The sequence below is a fragment of the Typopeltis vanoorti genome, chromosome 22 (genome assembly GCF_054136105.1).
Source record: "Typopeltis vanoorti isolate ZY-2024b chromosome 22, IOZ_Tvanoo_1.0, whole genome shotgun sequence".
NCBI lineage: Eukaryota > Metazoa > Arthropoda > Arachnida > Uropygi > Thelyphonidae > Typopeltis > Typopeltis vanoorti.
In genome coordinates, this window is record NC_143570.1 from 28,794,534 (window position 1) to 28,808,866 (window position 14,333).

The 14,333-nt window shown below is 32.3% G+C and overlaps 1 protein-coding gene across 1 annotated transcript in view; it reads left to right on the top strand.

Moving 5' to 3' along the window:
* Non3 (Ribosome production factor 2-like protein Non3) overlaps window positions 1-14,333 on the top strand; it is a 106,043-nt gene that overhangs the window by 55,283 nt on the left and 36,427 nt on the right. Inside the window, exon 6 of the mRNA XM_090411804.1 lies at window positions 4,485-4,584. Within this exon, the coding sequence (XP_090267930.1) occupies window positions 4,485-4,584 (100 nt within the window). The remainder of the gene's footprint in view (window positions 1-4,484; window positions 4,585-14,333) is intronic.

Here is a 14,333-nt window from a genome sequence, read left to right on the forward strand (position 1 = left end):
CACATATCATTTAAAAGTGTCCAATGCCGATTTTTGCAAACGCACACAAAATTTAATTGCATAACACTGTTCCAAGGACGCTTCCATTTCAACGACTGGTCGCGGCTCGTAGGCACGCCGAAACAAGCTTGCATTTATTCACGTGACACTCTGGCACATCAGCCCGTATACGCCATCTATCAACCTCTTTTGTTAATACAGACAGCAACATTTCTTCATTCCACAGAAATTAATATTGTGATGAGTGGTTTCGCGACAGTAAAATTAGTCTTATTACTTATTGAACAGCCCTCGTATATTACTGAAATAAGAGCCTGTTGGCTCTTATTTCATTAATTGCTTATTAATATTTTTAAGCTTCTTTCTTCTCTCTCATACAAATATATAGTGATTTACTTATTATTCTTCCATAACCAGACACTTAATTGACTGGTCCTAAAATGCCATCTGACTTCTATGATATTGCTTTGTAATTATATATTCATGTAAATGTATACCACAATTTATTTACTGGAAAAAACCCTTTTTTCTAGCACAACTGGATAATCGACAGATAGCTGTAGTAATATTTATATGAGAGGGAATAGGTGCTAGTGTTATGTTACTAGAGGTAATGATATAATGGAAATCAGTGTGATACAAAAATCATCCCTCCTCTTCATGAATTACTTTTCTGTCTGTTTTTAACTTATAATTTATTTTCTATTTAATTTCCTATGTGAGGATATTCACTCTCATCCACAGTGTTTGAAATGTAAAGGAAATTCTCATGATGTCTTTCATCAGCACTTGCAGCTTTTCCTGTAACTTGTACATTGTGAATTTTGGTTTGCTACTTGAATATGAAGAATCATCCCATATTTGCATTTAAAGACTCATTTCCACCTATTGAACGAATAAGGTCAATAAAATTATTATCTTTATCCATAATTTATGCCTAGTTATGAGGATATTGCATGGAATCATGTCATTGATCCATAACACAAGCAATTATTTTCTGCATGTTTTCATTTGGATATATTGGTGCTAACATGAGCTGATGATTTGAAGGAGTTTCTGATTTTCTCAGAATTCTCGTTATGGTTGTAAAAGTTGAATAGGTCAAGTTCAGAGATCTTAACGTGTTATGTCTCTTTAGACTTCTTTTTCACTTTTCTTTCACCATGTTCACTAGGGCCTTCATTACTAATGGCCATCTTTTCAACTTTTTTTTTTTACTTTATAAATTTTACAAATTTACTTTCACTGTAATAAAAATCACAGTTGTAATAGTGAACTCAGTCACTTCAAATTCACAGCATGGTTGAGTAAAAACTGACAGCAAAATTCCCTAAATGTTTGATATGTGCATAATTTTCTGTTATTTCACAAGATATTTCCTTTATTTTTTTAACTTAAGTTTTCCCTTTTTCAGCTGAACAGGCATTATTCTGAAGCTGCATGGATTCTTGAATATAGGAGCAGTGCAAACTGATGCCTCACTTCTATATTTTCTTTATAGATTGTGACAATTCAGCATTGCAAAAATGGCAGCCAGTGAGCTTTGATAATGTTGTTAGAAAAGTCAAATTGTATCTTTTATGTCTAGATGATTAATAATCAGCACAAAGATGTTTGCTTTTTTTTTAAAAGACAAAATTGTGTTTAAATATCTTATGTGAACTTAAATATAAAGAGCTAATAAGCTTCATTTCGGCGATATAAACATTATTTAAATTAAGGGGATATTAAATCCCACATTGTTTTATAAAACAATGCTTTAAAACAAAACAATCCACCTTTGCTACGAGTTGTCCGGTATTGTACTACGTACTAGGGTCACTTGTATAAGCTCACGCTAGTGGTCGCCGATACTTTATAGTTTACTATACTATATTCGGTAAGAAACTCTCTGATTCCAATCTTTGAGTTTCTTATTCTGTTTTAAAACAATGTGGGATTTAATATCCCCTTAATTTAAATAATATCTTATGTGAAGTTTAAAAATGCTTTAACAGCAGTGAAAATGAATTTAAAAATCTGTCAATATAGATCCTTTATTTTGCTGTTCTTTCCTGAAAAACAGTATGTCCCTAAGAATGTCTTTACAGAGCAAATCTGCCTAACTTGCACTTAGCTATGCTAAGTGCAAGTTAGATAGAAATTAGCAATGAGGTAAATCATGCTGGAAAGTAATCCACATTAAATAACTTTCTGTATCAGACTGTTGCATTGTCTCTTCAGATTGTGCAGTATTTCAGTATTTTCTGATGCACTTGTGTTCTGCAAACCATAGTGGATAATGTGGGATGTTTTAGTCTTAAAACAGGATTTCATCAGTGATATGATGCACAACTTTAGGAAGCTATATTCATAGGAATATGCTTTTGATAGGATTTTTTTAGACAATTATATGATGATCTAGAACAGGGTTTCTCAAACTGTGTTCTGCGAGAAGTTCTGGAATTTGTCATTTTAGTTTTCTAAGCATTTTTCATGAATAAATATTTTATAGTAGAAATATTCTGAGTAAATAGTAGAAATAATATTCGAGAATATGTCGAAAAGCTCAGACCCAGAAAGCCTAATAACATCTGTGTATCGTTAATTTTCACACATCGAAACCTTTCAACATTTGGGAAAGGGAATCGCAGGCAATTTTTATGACCCATCATAAAAAATTGCCTGCAAGCCCATTACAACAATGTGTGTCATGTCCTCTGTTCTCAAAACTGAAGGAAATGACATCTGTGTAGCAAATGTCAGTGACCAAGCGGCATATTTTTAAACATGGAAATATTCATGAATTATCGTTAATTTTCACACATCGAAATCTTTCAATAATTGGGAAAGAAAATACCGCCGTTTATGACTGATCATAAAAATTGCCTGCAAGCCGATTACAATGGGCGGCATGTTCTCAAAACTGAACGAAATAACATCTGTGTTGCAAATGTCAGTGACCAATTAGCAAGGAAGTATAAAGAAAATTTTTCCACTGAAACTGAAGATCAAGGTAGTCTGTATCCGGTTCTCAAATCTATTAATACTGAATACTTTCTTCGCAACTTCGTATTGCAGTGTGCGAGTGCTTGTTCTGAAACCGGAGTGCCATGATTTTTTTAAAAGTAATAGGAATACAGATTTAAATTTTAATATGAATAAAAGATGAGGCACTTTGTTTAATTTTGGTATTAAGAAATCTCTTATTGAAGGTGTTTGTGATGGAACAGATAGTGAGTCATCCACCTCAAGCCTACAAAGATCTCTCTCCAGGATGTACAAAAGGAGGGGAAAACTACCAGCACACGGGAGAAAAGGTCTGCATTCACTCGTAAGTACTTATAATAATATAAATATATTGTTGATCAGAATAGGATATGTCAATGAAAATCAGCACAAATTAATTTAATGGTGGTTTAATTGATGTTTAATTAATTAATAATAAAAGTCAGCTAAATCACCAATTAATTATTAATTAATGCATTACAAAATAACCAAGGTGTTCCGTGAAAATTTCAGGATTTGTGAAGTGTTCTGTCGTAGAAAAAGTTTGAGAAACTCTGATCTAGAATATGATTAATCAGTATTTGAATTAGTTATGGTACAGATAGCTATGACTTGGTGCTTCAATGCAGTACTGTTCCTGTAGTACTATATTATTATTATCTGAGACATCCAGGCAGTCTAGGACTCATTGAGGGAGGCTATAAATCACCCAAACCAGCTGTCATACCTTCCCTTAAATTCATTCACACTAGATGCACTCGTTACCCCTAAAGGCAAACTATCACACTCACTCACTGCTCTGTGAGAGAAAAACCTAGCTCTTATCCCTTTTTTTGATTGTGAACAAACTTAACTTCCATGGATGCCCCATGTTCTCTCCTCACCTTCCATATAACAAAAAATTTCATCAGATGATATCCTATAACACCCATTCAAAAGTTTATAGACCTCTATCATATCACTCCCTCTTTCTCCTGTTAACCAGTCTGTAATCCACATACTCGCAATCTGTGCTCATAATCTAAATCCCATAATCCAGATATAATCTTTGTAACTCTTCTTTGCACCCTTTCCACAGCTTTTTTATCCCACTGGAATCCAGGAGATCAAATTTGCGCACAGTATGTGATCTTATCAAAGCCTTATAAAGAGGCAAAATGACTTCCTTATCCTTAGATGTCAAGGTTTGCTTCAACATGTATTATATGTTTAATATAATATGTTTAATAATTATTAATTAATTATTATTATATATTATTATTAAATTATTAATAACTTAATAATTAATGATTAATTTACTAATTATATCTTGTGATGTTACGAATTACAGGAGTCACCATATGTAGTGTCTTGTGCACGTACTGTGTTAGAGATTTGTCAGGAAAATGGGAGTCAACATTGATGATGATCACCAAGCAAAACTTTAGTCCATAACTTTTTGTGTTATTTTATTTAAATATTTCTTTTGAGATTAAGGATTATCTTTTTGCTTTCAGGTCCCAAAAATCCCCATTGGTACCAAGCCTTTGCTGCTGTTTGCTGGAGAATTATTTGAAAAAGATACTACATATCAGAGGTTAAAAAATTTGTTTGTTGGTAAGTCAGTTTTTTTTTTTTATCATAATGATGTTATATTCTTCTTTTGTATAATGCTAATATATTTAACTCTCATTATAACAAACTCTTAGGGGATACAGAAGTGAATTTCCTTTAGCACAGCATTGTTGCATCTATGGGGGTGGGGAGAGTGAAGTTGCAAATTTTGAGTAGGTTGCTATAATGGTGCTTGCTATAGCTGTAAAAGAAAATTTATAAATTTAATGAACAGTTAAAACATAAAAAGGATGGCAATTTTATTGAACTTAAAATGAAATTTTTTGGATTTTAATTTATAATTTTTTGAAATGCATCCATGAAAGATGTAGGAAGTAAAGATACATGGGCATGCCAGTTCTCTTTTCTTAGTGGGGTGGTAATCAAATTTTTATAGTAGATATTTTTTTATTAAAGCACAATCACATGATCACTTACTGAAGAAATCAGATCATGTAAGACTAGGAGTTGTAGGACTAGTTGCTTTGCTTGGTTTGAAAATATATTATATTTGACAAGCAATATTCTCATGTACAATATTTATTCATGCATGAGTAAAAGATTAAAGCAGAAATGTAATTGCTTCTCAAGTATACTTTAAATAGGACTACACTCCTGAATATGAAAAATAAAAGGTCATAAGAAGTCTACACTAGTGGAAGAATTCTGGACATCTGTTACTAGGATGCATAGCAGTATTAACTATGTACATACATTCAGTCAGTGTCATATGGGTGTGTTCACATGAATGTTCATGTTGTTGATTGATGATAATGTAAACATGAATGAGTATTACATTGAAATTCTTGAGTGGGAATTACTGTTGTCTATTGATCTGTTCTAATGTGTTAGGATAGAGTATCCTTTCATACTGCCAAAACAAAATTTCAAATATTTGATATTTAAAACAAAAAAAAATGTGTATGTACGCCTTAAAGTATATCTTATTATGGTCCTGATTATAGAATGTTTTATGCTCTGTGCTGTGAAAGATCTCTTAGATGATAAGCAACAAAAGAGCATTATATGAATCCATCATTCTTTATTGGTGTAAGTTTAGTGAGCATCTTAGCAGTTTAGAGGACTCATTGTCAAGGAGGATTAATCCAATTAAATCAGAAATTTGGAAAAGATCATACTCATTATTGCCTTTGTTGATTCCAGAGGATTCCAGCAAAACATCAGAACTTATTATTACTTAAATATAAAGAGCTAATAAGCTTCATTTCAGCGATATAAACATTATTTAAATTAAGGGGATTAAATCCCACATTGTTTTAAAACCGAATAAGAAACTCAAAGATTGGAATCAGAGAGTTTCATGCCGAATATAGTAAACTAAATTTACTATATTATAAACTAAGTAAAGTTAGTTTACTATATTCGGCATGAAACTCTGATTCCAATCTTTGAGTTTCTTATTCGGTTTTAAAACAATGTGGGATTTAATATCCCCTTAATTTAAATTAAAAAAAAAGAACTTATTATGCATCAAAGTTGTCTAATACATGTCAGTAAAAACTAATTTTTGTTCTTTTTTTTGGATCGATTATATGAAGGGATGGCAGTATTCGTATAATCAGTTTCCTGGTCTGTACTCTCAAGGGGTGTTCAGGCTACTATGACAACACTACATGATTAGGTTTACATTAATCTCCTATCAACCATTTTACTCCAAATTACTGTATTACTTGTCATTGCTCCAATAGTGCTGTGTATCTAACATTTCATTCTTCTAAGACACTTTTGACTGGATCAATCTACATAGACATTAGTCTTTCTCTGGGTTTCTTTCCTGTCATCTTGGCATCAAACACCTGTTTTGCTAACCTTTCCTCTCTCATTCTGTTTAAGTTTAATTCACACATTCTTGAATGCTAACAGTGTCGTTTCTTTCTAATATCTTCATTTTATTATGATTCAGCCACTAATGCCATAGGTTCACTCCTCTAATTTTTCTCAGAAATCTTATATTTGTAGTCTCTATATTTGTAGTTTCTAACCCAACTCTCAGATCCATAACTCAAAACTGGTTTGAACACTGTCTTGTATACTTTTGGTTCAGTGTTTTCACTAATTTCTCTCTTATTTCGTATAAATTTATTCAGTGGGTTCCCTACCAAAGCCAGCTTTGCTTATTCTGTTGTATGTTTCCAAACTTTACCATCTTCACTAAAAACTTTGCTCAAACAGTTGAAATATTTTACTTTTTCTGTAGGCTCTCCATTAAAAAGGCAGCTGAAGTTTTCTATGTTCCTGCCTGGTTTCATAGTTTTGGTCTTTTTATTGCCTGATTTTCATACAAAATTTGTTACTGCTGTTATTCAATTTAGTTAGATAATCCTGGCAACTTACACTGGATACATTTATCATCAGCTGCATGAAGCAAAGAGCTAAGTTTGATATTATCTGATTCTAATATCAGGTTTAATGCCACTTTCTTTCATAATTTAAGCGATATTTTAGTGTAGTCACTGCACACCTTTTATACCTCCATATTTTGTTTTGTCTTTTCAGATGTCATCTCCTTCCAGGAGGTTGACTATCATGAGCTTCCACCATGTATGGTTTTGTACTTCTCTTTTGCATTCTTCATAGGACAAAAAGGTCCAGTCCTTAATATTTCCCATCCAATCTGCTCTTTGTCTTCCTCTTCTTCTTTTTCCTTGTATTATTCCTTCTAGAAGTGTTTTTTGTAGGCATTCATGTCTTAGTATGTGACCGAGGTAGGTGGTTTTCCTTTTCTTAATGGTTTTTAATGGAACAGATTCCTATCTTCTCCAATCATTTCTAATATTAGTTTTTTTTTGGCAGTCCATCGACTCTAAGAATTCTTCTGAGGATCCACATCTCAAAGGATTTTAGTTTATTTTCGCAATATCTTGATATTGTCCAGGTTTCTGCCCCATATAGCAGTGTTGACCACACATAGCATTTGGACAGCCTAATTCTTGTTTTTGTGTGAATTTCCCCTTGAGGTCAGAATGTTTTTCATGCTAATGAAGGTTGATCTAGCAGTTTCTATTCTTAGTATTTCCTTATCACACTTTCCATTCTCTATAATTAGTTGACTCAAATATACCGGTATATATAACTCTCTACTTGATGTAAAGTATTTCCTCTGATCTTAATCTTTATATCGGGTATTTTCCCTTTTTCTCTTGTTACCAACATGGTTTTAGTTTTTTTGAAGTTGAAATTAAATCCATATTTTTCACTTAGCTTCAGCGATTCTTCTAGTAGGTTTTGAAGATCTTTTTTATTTTCAGCTAGCAGTACTGTATCATCTGCATATCTTAAGTTGTTTATATTCCTGCCTCCTATGCTGCCTCCTTTAAATTCTTCTAATTGCTGGAAGATATTTTCAGTATAGCGGTTAAACAATATAGGAGAAAGAACACAGCCATGTCTGACACCCTTCTTTACTGGGAATTCCTCCGAGATTGCTCGTGATATTTTTATTGAGGCAGTTTGCTCCCAATATAGATTTATCAGTAATCTGTTATCTGTATCATCTACTCCTAAATTTCTGATGTATTTGATTAGTTGTTCATGTTGTATATTGTCAAAGGCCTTTGTGTAGTCAATAAAACATAAGTAGACTTCTTTTTGCTTCTCCAGATATCTTTCTATAATAGTTCTAATGTTGAAGAATCCTTCTCTAGTTCCTTTGTTTTCCTGAAAACCAGATTGTGTTTCATTAATTTCCATTTTGATTTTATGTTTATTTCTTTCTAGGATGATATATAACATCATCATCATACGTATCAAGGATTTAGGCCTAGCATGGCCTGTTCCGGCCTTAGAAGTCATCGTTGAATCGTTTAAGAGGACGTCCTGGTTTTCTTTTTCCTAATGGCTTGTACTTTAAGGCTTGTTTTGGTAATCTTTCTGTTTTCATTCTTTGAACGTGTTCCATCCATTTATGTTTATATTTTTTAATTTTTTTTTTTCTATTACTGGTTCTTGGTTTAATTCTTTCATAATATCTTCGTTTCTTTTGTGATCAAATAGGGTATACTTTGCAGTTTTTCTCATAAACTTCATTTCTGCTGTTGTTAATCTTTGTTTGTCTTTTTGTTTTATTGTCCAGATTTCGCTTCCATATATTAAGACCGGTAAGGCTAATGTATTGTATACTTTTAGCCTGGTTTGTTTTTGAACTAGGTTTGGTTTAAATATAGAGTTAATTACACCTGTCATTTTTAAATATTTTGCAATTTTTACGTTTATATCTTTTTCATTTTCATATGTGATCATACATCCTAGGTAGTTAAATGAATTCACCTGTTCTAAGATCTTGTTATCTATTACTATTTTAGTTCTTGCTGGATCTTGTCCTTTAAAGGCCATAGTTTTTTATTTTTCTGTTGATATTATCATACCATAATCTTTGGCTATCTCATTTAGATCTAAAGTAGCTTTCTGTAAGTTATTTTCAGAATTTGTAATTATTATTTGGTCGTCTGCAAAGAGGAGAGTGTTTAAGTTAACTGTAGGTGAAAGTTTAATTCCTTGGTGTAAATTTTTACTCCATTTTATTATTATTTCATTTAAGTAGATATTAAAAAGAGTTGCTGAGAGGGGACATCCCTGTCGGACCCCTTGGTTTATCTCTCTTGTATATGATAGCTCGTGATTTAATCTTATTTGTATTTGATTATTTTCATATATACTTGTGATAGCTTTTAGGATATTATTTGGTATTTGTCTTTCTTTTAATATGTTAAATAATATGTTTCTTTTAACTTTGTCAAATGCTTTTTCAAAGTCAATAAATGCAATATGTGTTTCCAAATTATATTCTCTTCTTTTCTCTACTATTAATTTTAGGCAAAAGGCTGGGTCTATACATGATCGTCCTTTTCTAAATCCATTCTGTACCTAAGATATATAACATAACTTTTGCTATCTGACTGATCAGACTGATTGTTCTGTACTCTTCACATGTGATTGTCTTCCATTTTTTAGGTATAGGTAGGAATGTTGAGTGCTTAAATTCTTTTGGCAGGTGTCCAGTTTTCTATATTTTGTTACATATGTCAGTTAGTGATCTTATAGCCTTATCATCTAAAGCCTTTAGATATTCTGCCATAATTCCATCCATTCCTGGAGCTTTTCCTGGTCTCAGTTCAGTTTCCTAATGGCATTTGTTGCTTCCCAGATAAGAATAGTAGGCCGCTCCAAATCTTCTTGCATTGGCTTATCTATTCTATCATGATTGTAGAGTTCCTTTGAATACTCTACCCATCTATCCCTTATTTTGTTTTTTTCCATTAAGATGTTTCCACTGGTATCTTTGATGCAATGAGAGCCTACCCTTTTGCAAGATTTGCTGTTTAGTTCCCTAACTTTTTCATGAAGTTCTCTGATTTTGTGCTTTTTGTCCAGAAGTTCAATTTCCTTGTATTTGTTGTTGAGCCATAGTTCTTTTGCAATCCTACATTCTTTCCTGATCTCTTTGTTTAAATTCTTGTATTCAGAACGATTTTTGTGTTTCTTTCTTTCCTCCATCATTTTCAGTATCTTGTCATTCATCCAGGGTTTACTCATCTTCTCAAATTTGGGAATTGTTTGTTTTACTGCTTTTATATGCCTTCTTTAAATTTTTGCCATTTATCCTCAATCTCATCTTTAGGGTAAGTATACTTGGTGGAATCAAGAACATTAACAACAGTGGATTGTGCTAGTTCCTTTAAAAATTTATCTTGTATTTCTTGATTTTTAAGGGAGCCAAGATCACATTTTTCTATGTTTATAGGTTTCATTGTTTTCTTTAATTTTATTGCTGCTTATTACCACAGGATTGTGGTCTGATCCAATATCAGCCTCTGGATATGTTTTGGCTTGTAAGATGTTATTCCAGAATCTTTTTTTTAATCATTATATATATAGTCAATCTGGTTTCTATGCTGTCTCCAGGACTTCTAGGAGGGTGGCTAAAGTATTTGCTATTACCAGATTGTTTTTTTCACAGAACTGTATTAATCTTTCTTCTCTTGGATTTCTATGTCCCAGGCCCTGGTCTCTCTCTCTCTCTCTCTCTCCCCCATGCAGGAAAAGAGATCTTTTCTGAGCCTACTTTAGCATTTAGATCTCCCATAACGATAGTTATGTCATCTGATTTAGCATTAAGTGCATTTTGAATGCCTTCATAGAAACATTCTACATCTTCATCTGAATAATCAGAAGTAGGTGCATATATTTGGACAATAAAAATGTTAAAAGGTTGAGCTGCAATTTTTAATGCAATTATCTGTCACTTATGGGCCAAAATCCAAGTAAAGATTGTGCAATCTTATTTTTTAGTATAAATGCTACTCCATTCCTATTACTGTCTCCACGTGAGTATATTATGTTCATTGATATTGATAATTGATGATGAATGAGTTGAGATAATGTGTATCCTTGTCTTACACCTGATTTTAAATCAAACCGTCTTTCTGTATTTCCTTCAGTTTTAATTGCTACCTTACAACTTAAATATAGACCGGCTCTGTGTAATGTTCCATTTCCCTCATATAATTGTAGTGTTTCTAAAAGCTTTTATCTGGACACCTTGTTGTATTCCTTTTCCATATCTACAAAACTCAATATCAGATCGGTACAGATCCTTGTCATATTCCCATGATTTCTTAAGAATTTGTTGTAAAGTGAAAATCTGATCTTGACAACCTCTATTTGGCCTGAACTCAGCTTGTTCTTCTCCAACTTTCTCTTTCACAATCTTTCTCAACCTCCTTTCAAATATTTTTGCATAAATCTTACTTGGAACACTTAGTAGAGAAATTCCTCTGTAATTCTCACATTCAGCTTTATTCCCCATCTTATAGATGGAAATTATGAGAGCTCTACTTCAATCATCGAATTCAATCTTCTAACTGAGCCCTCTGAATTATGCAGAGGGCTTATATACCTGAATATTTTAATATCATCTGCTTTAGCTGCCTTCTCACATTTTGAGTTTTTGATGGCTTTTTCTGTCTCAAGTATTGACATGCACTCCTGTTTACATTCCTCTTAAATTTTCTGCTACTTTTCTCTCACTTTCATTTAATCTTTCAAAGTATCAGGTCATCCTAAAAGTAATGTTGTTTTTAGCATTAAGTTTTGAAAGAATATAAAAGATAAATCACTTGCTAATTTAATCAAGTATTTATTTTCCATTTGAATCAATAATGCTCTTCCAGCATTGTGAAAGCTTCATAAAGCCATTTCTATACAATTCAGGAAGTTTGGAGGTAAAGAAATCGCATAGGCTCAATGTCAGTGCCTGTAATGTATTGTATTGTTTTCATTCATGAAATGGTGCAAACTTCAAAATAAGTGGTATATTGAAAAACACTCAGTAAATATTAATAATTATATTATTATAACATAAAGCTGCATAAAAGTGAAAAAATATTTGAAAGAAAAAGGGGTATTCATATTATTAATAAAAATTATAAATAAAATTTTTACTTCATAACATAAATAGTAACTTTAAAGATAGGGAAAATGCACACACACACACAGCTTCAGAAATACAACTTATATCTATTAGCCAGAAAAAAGTTTACTAATTTGAGGTATTGGTCTAATGATGTAATTTTTTCATGTAGTACTATCATATCCTGTACACCCCTTGAGGGTACATGGCAGGAATTTGATGGTGGTATTGGTCTATTTTATATAAATATTGTAGGCCATGTAAAAAAACAATGTTATGTTGACAAAAAGTAATGCATTCTTTAATTGTTGTTATACGTTATATGTAATTATACTGAAATAGGCTTTCCTTTAAGATAGGTTTACAATGTACACCACAACACAGGTCAGTTTGTGGTCTATTTTTTTTTATTGTTCGTAATGAAGGGTGAATTTATATAACTTATCCATGAAAAATAATTTAACAGGGAAGACAAATAATAAAATGTACAAAAAAAGAAAAGTAGGTGGCAATTGATGTGGATCTGGACTTACTCTTCATGATTCACTCAGTCACATGACTTGGCTTTGTAAGATAATTGTATTTTTTAAATAACAATATCCAAAAGAATCTGCATGGTTAAAATTTTTGCGCATTTAATTACGCTAGGCTAATCCATATTGTGAACTCTGAAAATTAGCTAAGGGAAAATATTTTACGATTGCATAATGAACAAGATGTTGACTTTAAGGATAAAGTTGTTTGAGGTATAAGATATATAGATGTACTGCAGTATTTAATTAAATTGTGCTAATTTTAATTTTTGTTTATAATCACCGATTCATTTTGTTTATGACATTATATTGTAAGAAAAGTACAATTTTTTTAAATTTTATTTCTTTTTTTAAAGAATAGATTATCTATCAGAGTAGGAAACGATTGTCAGACATATAAAAATAGTTCGGAAAAATTTGGAGAAAAGAGCACAAAGCTAATAATGGCATTTGCCTGTTGGATTTCTGCTCAGGACATGGAGCAGAAATCTAACACAATGTTCCAACATAAAAATATGTACAAATTCACATGGAGAGAAGAGGCAAGGAATAAGAAAAGTTTCATTGACTATGTTAATAGTGATGTTTTCTCACTGGTGCAGGATATTAGAGTATAGAGAGAATTTGAAATTCGAAGTGATCACCATTTAATCTTGAGCAGGATAAAATTGAATTTCATATTGAAAACAAGAACATATAAGAGAGTTCTAAAGAGAATAAAATTTGAACAGCTCTCAGATGTGAATTGTAGACTAAAATACACAAACATTATTCAAGAAAAAATGAAAGAGTTTGTCAACAGGAACCAAACCTTGGAGATTCAGTAGCAAGCCCTGAAGAAAACATTGATTGATTCAGCAAGACATGCATGTGGTGAGGTTGTCTGCAAGGATAGAAAAATCAGAACTCCATGGTGGACACAGGAAGTTAAAGAGACAGTGAAGGAAAAGAAGAAAACATATCAAAAGTTCCTGGCAAATAAGTCAACTTGTGCTCTTAGAGAATACAGAGACAAATGTAAGAAAGCTAAACACCATGTAAAACTAGCTAAACAAAAGTCATCGAAAGACTTTGGCAAGAACATAGAAAATAAATATCAAGAAGGTGGCAAGATATTCTGGAGGTTGTTGAAGAAGCTCAGAAATGGAGGAAAGAGTGCTATAAAAGGAACTAGAGATGATAAAGGTGACATGAAAACAGGAGAAAAAGATATCCTTGATGTATGGAGTAATTACTCCGAAAAATTGCTAAATGAAACAATCAGTGACAGCATCGTTGTAAAAAACACTGACCAGGCATGCAATCAGGAATGCATATCCATACTTATTAGAAAAAAGTATTAGAAAAATCCATCGAAAGCCTGAAATGTGGAAAGTCAGCTGGAGTAGATGATATTTGACCAGAAAAGCTCAAGTATGGAGGTATAAAAGTCTTACAGTGGCCGCACTGCATAGTTCAGAAGGCCTAGACAGAGGGACGAATTCCAGATGATTGCAGTAGAGCTCTCATAGTACCCATATATAAAAAGGGAAATAAAACTGAATGTTAGAATTACAGAGGTATTTCTCTATGGAGTGTTCCTGGTAAGATATATGGAATATACTTGAGAAATGGTTGAGAAGGATTGTGGAAGGGAAGCTTGGTGAAGAACAAGCTGCATTCAGGCCAAATAGAAGCTGTCAGGATGAGATTTTCACTTTATGACAAATAGTTGAGAAATCATAGGAATATAACAAAGATTTGTATTTAAGTTTTGTAGATCTGGAAAAGGCATACGACAAGGTGCCAAG